The 13,966-nt window shown below is 39.8% G+C and overlaps 1 protein-coding gene across 5 annotated transcripts in view; it reads left to right on the forward strand.

The window, feature by feature from the left end:
- sema5ba (sema domain, seven thrombospondin repeats (type 1 and type 1-like), transmembrane domain (TM) and short cytoplasmic domain, (semaphorin) 5Ba) overlaps positions 1-13,966 on the forward strand; it is a 90,751-nt gene that overhangs the window by 53,386 nt on the left and 23,399 nt on the right. For all 5 annotated transcript variants that reach the window (XM_058391793.1, XM_058391795.1, XM_058391791.1 and 2 more), the window contains exons 6-9: positions 8,420-8,482; positions 9,428-9,526; positions 9,616-9,829; positions 11,805-12,090. In XM_058391793.1, the coding sequence (XP_058247776.1) occupies positions 8,420-8,482; positions 9,428-9,526; positions 9,616-9,829; positions 11,805-12,090 (662 nt within the window). The remainder of the gene's footprint in view (positions 1-8,419; positions 8,483-9,427; positions 9,527-9,615; positions 9,830-11,804; positions 12,091-13,966) is intronic.

Raw genomic sequence — 13,966 nt, forward strand, 5'->3', positions numbered from 1 at the left:
TACTTTGCCTTTGCAGTTTTTTATACAAGTATATGTGAGGATTCGTGTGTGTGTGTGTGTGTGTGTGCGTGCACAATTAATCAGTAGCTGCTCCCATTCAGACAGGACAAAAGAGGCAGGAAGCTTTGATTATGGCGTCACTGTGTAAATCTGGGTTGTCTGGTCATGCTCACTCTGTTTATACAGCTCCTCCTGGGTGCTAGACTATGTTTTCAATGAGTGTTATTACAGTCGGAAAAAAGAAAGTGTGAACCATACATTTTTTCTTCATCCATCCTCTATTGATCCTGTGCTTTAGGGATGCAGGTGTGCAAACATAAAAACTACTTGTGTGTGTGAGTTCTGCCTGTGGCTCGCTGCAAGGAAGAGACGATGACTGTGACACTTCTTACTTTTACTTTGTTTTAATAAAAATGTACCACTAAGACAGGCAAGATTTGATTCAAAAACTTTACCTGTATGTGCTGCAAACTGACACGATTTACTGTATCTCCCATCACAGTTAGGTTGTCAGTTGGAAATGTAAGAATTTACTCTAAAACCTAGATTCCTTGTGACATGCGCTGGAGTGAAATTTTCCCAGAGGCCAAAAAATGGAATTTGTGCCTGTTTTAAGGGGCGTATGTTCAACACTGAATGGATCATATGAAAGTAGACACAGGGTTTTAAGAATTTGTGTTTTATAAGTATTTCTCTCTTTTTTTGCCTTCCAAAGGGCTATATATACTTAGAAAAGTTCCAAAATGGTTTGTTTTTATTATTATTAGTTTTTATATAAATGTTAAATGGTGATATCAAACCATTCCTGCTCTTTAAGATACCCCAAGTGCTTGTCATAAGTATCTGCACAAAATTTGAAGCTGTTACCTTTACCCAATAAAATTCTGTGTAAGGTTATCTGAACAGAGTTAAAAGCATCTCATGCTGAAAACCAACAGTGTCCTGACTCATTTTATATCAGACTTGTGGAAATAAAATAATCCATTTGTTTATACTGGAAATGTCAGATAAGTCCATTTCCATACAGTGTACTGGTATAAAGGGTTAAACAATACGGGGGGGGGAAGAAAAAATCAGAATGGCATATAAATCAACATCTAAACTAAACAAAATAAGATACCATGCATGTTAACTGTGAAAGTAGAGTAATATCACATTTGCAAGAAATCGTTGTGATTGAGGCTTAAACAAAGCTGATTATAATCTGTATTTCACAAGCTGTTTTGCTAATCTGACACAATTTAAATGAAATTCTCAGTAGAGCATACGTGACTGTGTGTGTGTGTGTGTGTGATTGGTTTGTCCCTAAATTTGAACATACAGAATATCCTAGATTGTACCAGCATTGAGCCCATAGCTCTTTTGCCATTAAACTGGATAAACTCAGTACACACAGAGCATTTACTATTGGTTTCTGAGTCACTCGGATAATTTGATTTAATGCCATGTAGAAACAGATTATTTTACAGCTGGCCCTAATTCTTTTTTTGTTGTTTTTTGTTGTTGTTTTTTGTTTTGTATTTTTTACCTTTTCCTACCACCTAATACATCTTCCCTTCTGCCCTTATGCTAAGCATAGCTCTTGTCAGATATTACCAAACACACGCAGAAATGTTTCTGTTTTATCAGATTAAAGATTCATGTTTGTTAGTAGATCAGGGAAATCAATCACAACAGTCACAACTTTCTGAACTGAAAAACAATTTCAGGGATAAAATTTACTTGTCTACTAGTCTTATAGACAGCTCCTGTTATAATTTTGACTTTAATGCAACTTTAAACGTATACATAGCAAAACATGTGAAGTGTGTACTTACTTAATTTTCAGAGATATTGAGGTTGTTAGAACTGACCTGTATTTTGATCATCCCTGGGCTCCCCCTATATTATCAGCTTGACTGTTTATTGTGCTATTCATCATTTGTCAGGATCTGTCTGATATTAGAAAGTTGTTGCTGCTCAGAAATCAGATCTGCCTTACTGCAAGTATTTTTCAGAAAACAAATCTCAAACATTGCCAGCACACAGCTTCAGGGTGATTTTGAGCTCAGGTTACTCTCTGTGTGGAGATCATGTTCTATCTGTATCTATGTATCTGTGTGGGTTTCCACTGAGTTCTACGGTTTCCTCCCACCTTCAAGAACATGCTAGGGGGACTAAATATTCCAAATTGGTGTGAATGAAGGCCTGTTTATGGACTGGAATCCCATTCAGGATCAGGATCAGGCTCCAGATCTACCATGACCCTGCCCAGGATGAAACAGCTACTACAAAATTACTGCAGCACTTTGATTAAATCTACATACATTATCTGAATACTTCATTATCTGAATAAGAGCTATTCTATTCTATTCTACTTTTCTGGTTGTATGTGTAAAATCAAAAGGAACAATCTGTCCTCATTGAGTAATGCGACTGACCCAGTGAGCATCACTTACACACTGTGAGGAGCTTTGGAAAGAAAGGAGCTTTGCTGAAATGTTCCAGCACTGTATGGTGTGGAGGAGGATCTTGGAGGAGAACTTACTTCGATTTGAGCTGTCACAGGCTGTGGTAAAAAAAGAAAAAAAAAAAGAAAAAAGGATGAGATACCGGGCGCTGCTGTCACAAATGAGAGGAATAGAGTTGTGAATGAAGATGATAAAGAGGTGAAAGAAGAGGGTCTGCTCTATGTGAGGAGAGTTGTGTAGAAGATAAGGCCAGAGGACTGGCCAAGCTGGAATGTAAATAGAGAGGACATGCAAGAAGGATTCAAAGCAACTCTGTTAAATCTCCACCACTCTCCTGCACCTAAAGAAGCAACTTTGTTTCATAACTCTGATCTCCCTCCCACCTTCTCATACCTCAAAACTTCTCTATTCAGTGCTGAGTGGTAAACACTTTCATGTCAGGACAACCTGCTCAGGATCTTCAGGAATTATAAGCACATCAGATACATCAAATGGTATATGCTTCAGGAGTGTTGAAAGGTTCCTTTTGAAAGGAATATGCTTTTAAGAGGTAGTCCGAAATTGCAGCCAAGGTTATGATTAAACATTCACAATGCTCTTACAGTAGTGTATCAAGTATGGGTAATCTGATATGGACAGACTTTTAGAGTCCTCTACAGTCGCTTTAATAGGAACACCAGGACCCCTGCTTATTCATGCAATTATCTAATCAGCCGATCATGTGGGAACAGCACAATGCATAAAATCATGCAGATATAGGTCAAGAGCTTCAGTTTTATTCAAATCAAACAGTGGAATGGAGGAAAATGTGATTTCAGTGACTGTGGCAAAACATCCAAACTGGACAGCTGAAGGTTGGGAAAATGTTGCTGGGGTTATTTTTCAATCTTCGTCTCACCAGTTTCTGTGAGCCTGTGCCCACTCTAACCTCTGATTGCTGTTCTTGGCTGACAGGAGTGGAACCCAGTGTAACTTTCTGCTGTTGTAGCTCATCTGTCTCAGGATTTGACATGTTCTCAGACCCTTTTCTGCTCAACACAGTTGTAAAGAGTGGATATTTGAGTTACCATACCCTTTTTGTCAGCACAAACCAGTCTGTCCAACACATTTCTGCCCACAGAACATCCACTTACTATGTCTGTTTTTGTTTTTTATCATGCTGTGCAAACTCCAGAGTCTGATACATGTGAAAATTCCAGAGATCAGCATTTTCTGAAATACTCACACCAGCCCATCTGGTACCAACAACCATGAGATCACACTTTTTAGCCATTCTGATGTTTGATTAGCTAAAGCTCATGATCTGTAGGTTATTGTCAGATTTTTTCTTTTTCGTTTTAGTTTTCAACTTTTCACAATGAGGGTGGAAAATGTTCTGACATGATCCATCTTTCATTTACATCACAGAAACCTGCAATTTTACCAGGGGTGTGTAGACCTTTTATATCCATTGTAAGGTAGTTTAGAAATCAGACTAAGCAATCTTGCTGTGACTGTAGTGGTGAGCGACACTAATGCAAATCAGACGTCATGCCAGCTATTTCCCTGTGCCTTCAAGACCTTATTTTCCTCTTCTTTTGTTGGATTTCCAAATGCTTCTATGAGTCAAATCTGCTGGGTTTGAAGAAGAACAGGTTTGAAGCGTTTCTTCAACACATTCAAAGGTCCATGACAAATCACTGATTTGACACAAGTCAAAAAGGGATTGATAATCAAATGTGCCAAGCTGCAAGCAAAAACAGAGGCTTCTCTTCTAAATCGTGAGGAAATGTAGCAAAGCCAGCCTCCTTTTATTGTCTTTGACAAGCAAGTTACAGCTGCATAGACAGAGGCCACTCTGGGCAAGAGGTGACTGCCCTCCTCAGCAGTTCGCATTTAAAACAGGAAGTCCTACACAGAAGTAAACTGTGACAAAATAGAAAGAATCCATGGGAATCTGGATGGGTTGGATTCTATTCAAGTATTTCAGTCTAATGTAAACTCTGCTTTACCAAATATGGTGTTGTAACAATCAGCATCAGGCTAAAATATGAGAGCATATAGAGTTTTAGTGTGTTGGCTCCCTCTCGCATGCTTTAGAGTGAGAATTTTAGTGTTGTAATGTTTTTAGGATCACACAGGCACTGGTGCGTATTCTATTTATATGTCAGTTGTTCAGGGCACGTCCTGGGCATCCTATCAAAAATGAAAAAGTGTGGCATTAAAAAACGGTGCTTGCTTTGATATTTTTCACCAGCAGTCCAAATTTCTACTGACATCATGATAGTCTGATGAGCTAGGGCTGATTTCATTCAGCCAACTGGTTATTAATGTCCCCCTGCAATTTGCCCAGATTTAATTATTGATGTGGTCTTTGTTGCTGGGTGGGTATAATGTGATCTTCATATGCTGGGAAAAAAGTCAAAGACCATGAGAACAAGAGACACAAGGGGGTGGCCTTTGGACTGAAGTGTTGTATTGTTCTACATGTGTTTCACTAGACAAAGTGATATTTGTGCATGTATACATTTATTTAGTGATCATTAGATTTGAAATTGAACATGTACATATTCAGGCAATGGAAATGTGTAACTATAATAATGCAAGCACCATTGCTCACTAGGTTAGCAGTTAACTAAGGCAGTTATGCTTACTAATTAGTCAATCACTCCTAGCCACAGTCTCACCATGGTTTAGCCATGCTGTGCGTTTAACCCTGCAATACAGTGCTGTCACACTGTTACAGCCGTCATGTGGAGGTGTGGACATAGGCTTTGACCAAACTCTCTTTTTCTCTACTTGTCATTTTTTCTAACTTCAAAAGCTTTTTGCAGCACAACAGTGAAGCTTCAAATAATTGCCCATTTCCTCTTTCAATCTTCACATTCACACACTCGTACAGCTCACACAGTTCAGCACAATATGCAGTCCCCTCATTCAGCGCTACTCAAAGGGTATGCACCTCCACACTACACTGGTCCCATTTTTCAGCACAGTTGTTGGCTGTAGCCAGTGCAGAGGGGTACGCTGGAATGAGGAGAGAGTGTGTGTTTGTGTTAGGGGTGCGGGTGCTAGAATGGGGAAGCGTATGTGTTTTGGGGAGAGATTGGTTTGGGGGGAGGAAGTAGAATGCATATGTGCACCCTGTTGTGTAGGGATCAGGGTTGTAGGACAATGAGGAAAAGGAATTGGCAGTCCTGTCACATCCAGCAGGGTGGTGCTCAGTACAGGGGAACCGGCTGGCTCAATGGAGAACTGTGTTAAAGGACGAAATGAGGCGGGATCGAGGAGGTCCTATTGAAGCCTACAGATCTTGGAGGTTCGGTGTTTAATATGGATACTCTGATAGTCTAATGGAAATGGGGCGGAGCTTCCGCACCTTAATCAGGCACAGCACAAAAGGAGGGACAGTTAAGAAAAAGGAAGCACAGCTGAGGAAAGATGAGAATGAAATTAGTTCATTTTTTGGTATTAAAATTGAAATTAACAACCAGATATGGAGTCAGGCAGTTGGAACACTGATGTGTAAAATTAATTCTTATTCACAAACTGTTCTGTAATTACATGCTTGATGGAGAGTCAGCAGTCAAGTGAAAGACAAAAAAGCTTTTAAAGAAGCCACGTTACTTTAGTTTAGAGGTGAATATGCCTTGTTTGTAAGTAGCAGGTGTTACAAAACACCAATAAGACATTGCCAGTGTGCTGGAGTAGGCTCCTGTTTGTAATATTCATGCATCATAATTAGTTGTCACACCTGATATTAGTCATGCACAACAGATACAACTGCCTTTTCAGCAGAATTAGACTCTATGTGGAAACATATAATTCCCAGCTGCTGAGTATGTTTACAATGTTAATGTTAACATTAGACCAGTGTTTCTGGGTTTGAAAAAAATGTTGAAGAAATGTAGGCTGGGACTGCACACACACACACACACACACACCCCACACACTCCTATATGACTGTGGCTTTTTTTTTTTTAAATAAGTGAGATGAAATTGCCGAAATGCATTGGAGAGTGCCGTGCTATTACACTCATTATCGTCTCCACGGCTGCCATTTTAACTGTTATGACTTTGATCTCTAATACTGACTTCAGTTTTCCCCTGTTCCTTAAAGACTTACTGCTGCTCAAGGGATTCCATCAGTGTAAAATTTGCTATTTTAGCAATTTAATCTGTTATTTACTAAACTAAAATTTGTTTTATGCAGCAAAGAAAATGAATGTGCAACAAATCAGAGTGTTGCTCAAGAAATTAACTACAGAGTAACTACAGAGTATTTAATTACCAATATTTCATAGTGAGTAGGAAGGTAATTATGTAATTACAGGTGTGCGTTCTTGGTCTACATTACTTTGTCAGTTTTTCTATGAAATGCAACGCTTGTCAGGGGCAATTTGCTATTCAGACATTTCATCCTCTCCTTAGTGAAAAGCCAGCATTGCTGCTTCACTGCCAGGTGGATGGTTGCTCTCCTAGGGTGGCAAAGTCCCAGGCACCCCATTGTGGCCCTCACCAAACATGGCAGACAGTGCGCCTTTCACAGACCCACTTCTCAGAATGTGCTTTGGGAATGGCAGTGGAGGGCTGGCTTTGTTTCAACGTGGTGAAAAGAGGGGGGCTGCCATGGTTAAGGTCAGGGTTAAGCTGACGGACTTCTCTACAAATGGCTTCAAAGACAAGATGCTAATGACCCCAACTATGACTCACCACAAAGGCATTTCTCACAAACAACCCCCACTCGGATCCTAGCATACTCTCTCTCTATCTCTCTCTCTCACTTCGTTGAAAAAATACAGCTTTTCAATTTTTCTAAGTGGTGGGGGTTTTGTTTGGTATGATGTCACATCATCATTATCATATCTTGGTGAGTGAGAGCCAGCATACTAGGGAAGAGTTGAAAATCATGAGTGACAGTCTCATTCAAAACATTTGAGCCATGATGCTATTGCTGAATGAAGGCTGATGAGGCATACAGAGCCTTTTGTTTTTTGTCGTAGTTTTACTACTTTCCAATTTGGTTCATGTGTCAGTGCCTATGTTACACTAAACAAATCACACTTAAATATCGGTTCATTACTGCTTCAAATTGCTTAATCGATTACCCTTTATCTTCTGAAGCACAGAGCTTTGTATGGAGAAAAGGGAAAGGTGTTATGAATGTAATTTTAGGAAGCCAGAACAGTTCATTTAGTCCAGGTGGTGTGCACTTTACGCAGCAGAGAATGGAAAACAGGATGGAAAAGAAAGCAAGAGTTTCTTGCATTGTCTCTGCTCTCTGCCATTCTTTTTTCACTCTCGCACACACTGGGCTGAGCAGAGGACTATTTTTAGGTGAGACAGACTGGAATGAGAGCTGTTAGTCAGAGGGTTGTGGTAGAAGATGTAGCTCTGATTTTGTTTAAAGATGAGGGGAAAAAAAATATTCACAGTATATACCCTATCTATCTATCTATCTATCTATCTATCTATCTATCTATCTATCTATCTATCTATCTATCTATCTATCTATCTATCTATCTATCTATCTATCTATCTATCTATCTATCAAGATAGATAGACAGACAGACAGATAGATATTGCATGTTCTGCTGCTCTAAACTATTTCAATTTGTCTCTATAATTGAATACTGGACCAGCTGCTACAAAAGGGTGTAATTGGGCCAAGGAAAATGGAGACACCAAAGCTAGTGAAAGGAAGGGAGACTAGATTTCTCTGCCTGAAATAAATAAGCAAGGCAAAGGCATTTACATGCAAATTTTATCTGGCTTTCTAACTGTTTCCTTCCCTCACCCTTTTAAGCCACTGCCCCACTTATTTAGCTGTTTACAGAATAAACAAGCATCAATAAGGTTAATGTCGTTTAAGGCATCAGGCTAAATGCAATATTGCTGTGCACAGTTGTGTAATGCGCCTCGAGCTGAACGTCTGCTGGCTGGTAGCGAATGCCGCAAGTCACTTTTCAACATGTATTTTGGTTTCCTAGGCAACAGAATGGGGCCCAGACGAAGACACCAGGAGGTCCTGTCAAAGCAAAGGGAAGACGGAGGTAACTTTGAACCCCCGGTTTTACTACTGAATAGTAACATTTCTTTCAAAATGCCAGCATCTCATTGGACAGAGGAAAGAGAATAGGTTTGCCTTGTAGGAGGACACAGTGCAAAGCACATTTACCCGGTGTTTTCTAAAGCACAAATCTCCAGTTAGTGAATAATGTGTTGTGAATAATAAATAATTTATGGCACATCACTGCTTATATGCAGCTTTAATATGCTGATTGAAACCCAGCATTTACCAGGTGCTTATGATGGCTCTTTTTAGCATTCCAGCATGCCAGACAAGGTCTCCCTGTGGTGCTGATAAGAAACACTGTGATCAGGCTGTCTTAGGGGATTGATTACTGTGCCATTTTTATCTTAGAAGACCAAACATAATCTTATTTGCAAAATCTGAACATCAGGTCTGACCTTAGTTCATTTTGGGTTTTAGAATTTCTGTACAGGATTCATGCACTGAAAGTTTTTATATTTCATAAGTTTAATTCAAAAGAGATCTTTAGATAGTTGCAAATACAAAATGGGATGACCTGGCCTTTTCAGTTTGGAAGTGTTTATAGCAAGTCTCTTGAGTTCCTAACAACTCAGACCTCCTCTCTTCTAGCACTGAGCTGCCAGTCGCTTACTCTATAATTGAGGAACTATAGAAAAACACGGCAGCGGCTATCATCTAAAGTGGAGAACACAAACTGCTGTCTGGTTCCCCATGCTAATATATGCCATGCACTTTTCACACCAAGACACTTCATCCCTTTATGCTTGAAAAAATGTGGATTCTTAACCAAACTCAGAGGATGCTGAATGTCCCGAATGTCTGATGTAGTGGCACTTGATTAACTGATAATTATAGCATGACTTCAGGTCAGCTGTAGATGGTTTGTGGCATTTAAGGGAACAGCACTGCTGTAATATACTGACAGTGTTCATTTTTTCTTCAGGTGGAGTGTCAGAATTACATTCGAGTACTTCTGGTTAACAAGACAGAGGTGATGACATGTGGCACTAACGCTTTCCAGCCTCTGTGCATCACCAGAGAAGTAAGTGACAATAGTATTTACTCATCAGTTAGAGTTTTTTTTAGGAATTAGAGCACATTTAATTGAGTTTTTCTTCCCAACTGTCTCAGGTGGGGAATATGAGCAGGATATTGGAACGGGTGAATGGCGTGGCACGCTGCCCTTATGACCCTCGCCATAACTCTACGGCAGTTGTGACAGACAGCGGAGAGCTTTACGCTGCCACAGTCATCGACTTCTCTGGCCGGGACCCAGTCATATACCGCAGCCTGGGAAACATGCCTCCTCTGAGGACCGCCCAGTACAACTCCAAATGGCTCAACGGTAGGAGAAACACAATGTCTTGTTTAAATAGTGTAATGTTTTACATTCACCTAGCACCTGTTTGATTAGTAAATGTAAAAAAAAAAATTGTGTCAAACAATTTTAGTATCTCCACATGATGAATCTGTGGTGAATCTCATGTCTCTGGTGTCTTCACATGTTATTTACTTGAATCGAGGCAGGTGTTAAAGCTTACTTATAGAGCAGCAAGCAGTTTTTGCCTCAGGTGGAACAGATCAGCTCTCTGCCAGGCAGTGGTATAATTATTCCTCACAGTAGGAAGAGGGTGAAATTGCTGCCGCAATGCTCCACTCTACCAGAGACACCCACCTAACTCCGCTGTGGGAGATTTGAAGTGAGGGGCTGCAGAGGAGAAAAAGGTAGAGAGAGATAGAGTTAATACGCACACACATGCACATTTTTTCCCCATCCGACACACGAAAGCACAAAGACTCAATTCTGTGCCTCAGTGTGAAGAATAATCTGTCAGACTTATGTTGCTGTGCTCCTCGTGACCAAATTCAGCTCTCAGCATATCCCACCTGTAAAAAATAGCACTTACTCACCAAGCCAGTGGGATGTGAAGATAACCCTCTGAATGTGAAGTGTGAATTAAAATCTCATTTCCATTCATAAGCCTGTTCCTGAGGGGGTCAGGAAAGAATGTCACAGACCTCTGGGGTCTTGATTCACCTGGCCTGTTGTTGCGCTCGGCACCTACGTATAAGGTGCTGACTGACTACATTTTAATAATGAAGTGAATTGGAACGGAACTGGAATAAGCCCTGGGTTTTGGCTCCAAACTCTCTTATGAGAAGTTTGTCAGTGCTACTGGAGAAGCTGCAAGTCTGGCATGATCTCAAATACAAGTGCATACGCACACTCAGACACACACACACAAACACACACTAGAATCCTGATGGAACTGATCTGTTTACTTTCATTCTGCAAGTAGAAAAAGACTGTTTGTCATATTCACGCCCACATATAACTGTACAGTCATGCACATGCATACAAACATGTGTACACTTACACAACACGAACAGTCTGGCCTACCTCTCAGTCACAGAAAAATCTGCTTGTTGGAAGTACATACTGAAATATTTGCAGCAATGCAAAACTGCCTAACTTAATTATTACATGTAGATGATGAATAATAATATTTTAAGCAAGATGAAAAAATATATTAAAAGGTTCATGTAGTATGTACTTACTCAACATCCAGAAAGCTCTACTATTAGTTTATTATTATTCAGTCAAATCCAGCCTCACACTACACACATGGAGAAAAGCTCTTTCTTTTTTATTTCTTTCATTGTCAGTGTATAATGTTCCTGACTGTTGTAGGTTCAAAAGCTTCCAGTTTATTTACAGATTGACCCTGATGTTTATAGTGACCCACTCCGCACCTCTTAACTCATTAGTATACAGTTGTAGAATAGCTGTGATTTATATTCTCACTATTCAGTGTCATTCAGAAGAGGATGGGTTCACTTTCGAGACTGTCAAAGTTTCTTCCTCATGTTAGATCAGTGAATTTTTCCTTGTTTTTCCTTCATTTTTTTAACCTATTTTGTGTTTGAAAGGTAAAGCATAAAATCGTAAAACTGTAAAAATAGACATGGTAAAATGGCAGGTATAAGCTTATTATTATGGCGATATTGTGGTGAGTGTCTTTGGCAATATAAATAATGATGGAAGTAGAGCAGGTAGCTTTGCTGTCTCACAGCTCCAGGGTTTCATTTGTAAACATGGGTTCTTGTCTTTGTAGACTTTTGAGTGTTCTCCCTCTGTCCACATGGGTTTACTCTGTAGTCTCTGGTATCATCGAATTTGCCATAAACATGCCCATAGGTGGACTGCTTATGATTAATGACCCCTAAGTGTTAATGAGTATGCAAATGGATTTTTGTAACTGTCCCCACCGTACACTATGCTGCATAGTGTTCATCAGAATACATTCTCTTTCTCTTAGAGCCTCAGTTCATCTCAGCCTATGATATTGGACTCTTCACCTTCTTCTTCCTGAGGGAGAATGCAGTAGAGCATGACTGTGGGAAGACCGTGTACTCTCGTGTGGCACGCGTCTGTAAGAATGACATCGGTGGCCGCTTCCTGCTCGAGGATACATGGACCACTTTCACCAAAGCTCGACTGAACTGCTCCCGCTCTGGAGAGATCCCCTTCTACTACAACGAACTCCAGAGCACTTTCTACCTACCTGAGCAGGATCTCATCTACGGCATATTTACTACCAATGTGTGAGTGCACTCTAAAGCCAAAGTGTCTAGTTAATGTGTTTAAGCAGTGTTTACATTTGCACTGTTTTGCACATACATTATTTATCCTGTGATGGCAAGAAAAAAAGAAAAAGGTAAATGTGTTTAGTAATGTGTAAGAGATAATGCATAAGAGATTATATGGCCATTTACTTGTGTTTAAGCATATGCTTCAATCAGCTTTAACTTTACACCAAATGACCGAGCAGCTGCTCTTTCTCTTTTATCATTGTTGTGCAGAAAGCTCAGGTTTTAATAAAGGTTCAAAATAGATGGTGAAATAAGGGGAAAAGTTTGTTTCCTCTGTTTGCAGGCAGATCTGTTGTGTCCTCTTTAAAATCGTCCGTAATCAGGAACTCTGAAGGCTAAAGGCTGTACACTGTACATTTGCTGAATCATAGGAAAAGTGAAAAGGCTCTTACGTTAAAAAGTGCTATGCTCTCTCTCTCTCTCTCTCTCTCTCTCTCTCTCTCTGTCACACACACACACACGCGCACACACACACACACACTCCTGTAGTGATGGGATTTAGTAATGAAATCATAAGAGCAGTGTCTCCATCTGTCTGCAGTAAATTGAACACCTCCAGCATGGACCTCTGGAATCTCAGGTTGTAAGAGCAGGACAGAGGGTGAGAAAATGTGTGAGAGAGAAAATGTGGATTTGCAAGTAGTAGTTCTACCAGTCGGTAAAGACTGAGTTGGCAAGGCTAGCCCGTTTTCACTGTGAATTAGTGCCTAAAGGTCTGTAAGCACTATAGCCCCTCATAATGAACTCACTGTGTTTATAGCTCTGCCACTCGCAGGACTAAGCTGCACTTTGTCAGTGCATTTCTACACAGCTATAAACAGTGCTAATCATACAGCAGCACTGAACCCAAGCACTAAAATACACTTTACTTTATCTTCTCATTTTGCCCCATGTGATTACCTATACTGCAGTGCTTCATCACACAAAATGACTTCATCATTTTATTTCTCGGGACATAAGCTGAATCAAGAAGCCTTTCTGGGGCAGGATGCCTTGTCCATAAGAAGACATTAAACAATGCTCTTTTGGCTTTTTATAAACATTTCCAACAACATTTGCATTTGTATATTCTTTTAAAATAGGTTTTTTTTTAAAAAAAAAATCCAAATTAAAGCCAGAGATTTTTGAGACACTTTTGAGCAGACAGACAATCAGTATGTAATCTGAGCCAGGAATTGGCACAATTTCCATCATGTAGTTTAATGTGGTAGAAGTTACAGACATACAGACCATTAGCACTCTTTGTAAGAGTCAGTAATAGCACTACGAATGCAGAGGTCAGTTGTGCAGCGATGACTACAAAAGTACTAAGTGCATGCAGGAATGCTGCGTTTACATTGGGCTCGGTTGAATTTTAAATGCGCAACCAAAACATTTTCCGTCAACGACTGTCAAATTAGCGTGTGCTGTATTTGGGCTGTGTTGGATTTATAGTGGTTAGAGTGGAAATTTCAGATCATATCAAATAACAATAAAAAAATCCTCTTTATTCCACTGTCCAGACCACAATGCATTTTCAAAAAGATTCATTTTTATTTCAGTATTAGTGTGATGTATATTGAATGCATATATTTTAATTGGCTTTTAAAGCATATTTAGAGATATGAAATGAGAATGGAGCCATTGTGCTAATCTTCACTCAGTTTTGTCACACATACTTGTCATGCTTATGTGGTGACTTGGAGAAATTCTGACTTCCTCCCTCAAGAAAGTGACTTTGACCAGTGCTGTAACTCAAAGATTATTATGCAGTAAAAAAAAAAAATTCCGACTAATCCTGCCTCATGCTTCAGAAGATTGCTGACTGGGCTTTTGCATTCATGATGAG

Source organism: Hemibagrus wyckioides, linkage group LG06, assembly GCF_019097595.1.
Source record: "Hemibagrus wyckioides isolate EC202008001 linkage group LG06, SWU_Hwy_1.0, whole genome shotgun sequence".
NCBI lineage: Eukaryota > Metazoa > Chordata > Actinopteri > Siluriformes > Bagridae > Hemibagrus > Hemibagrus wyckioides.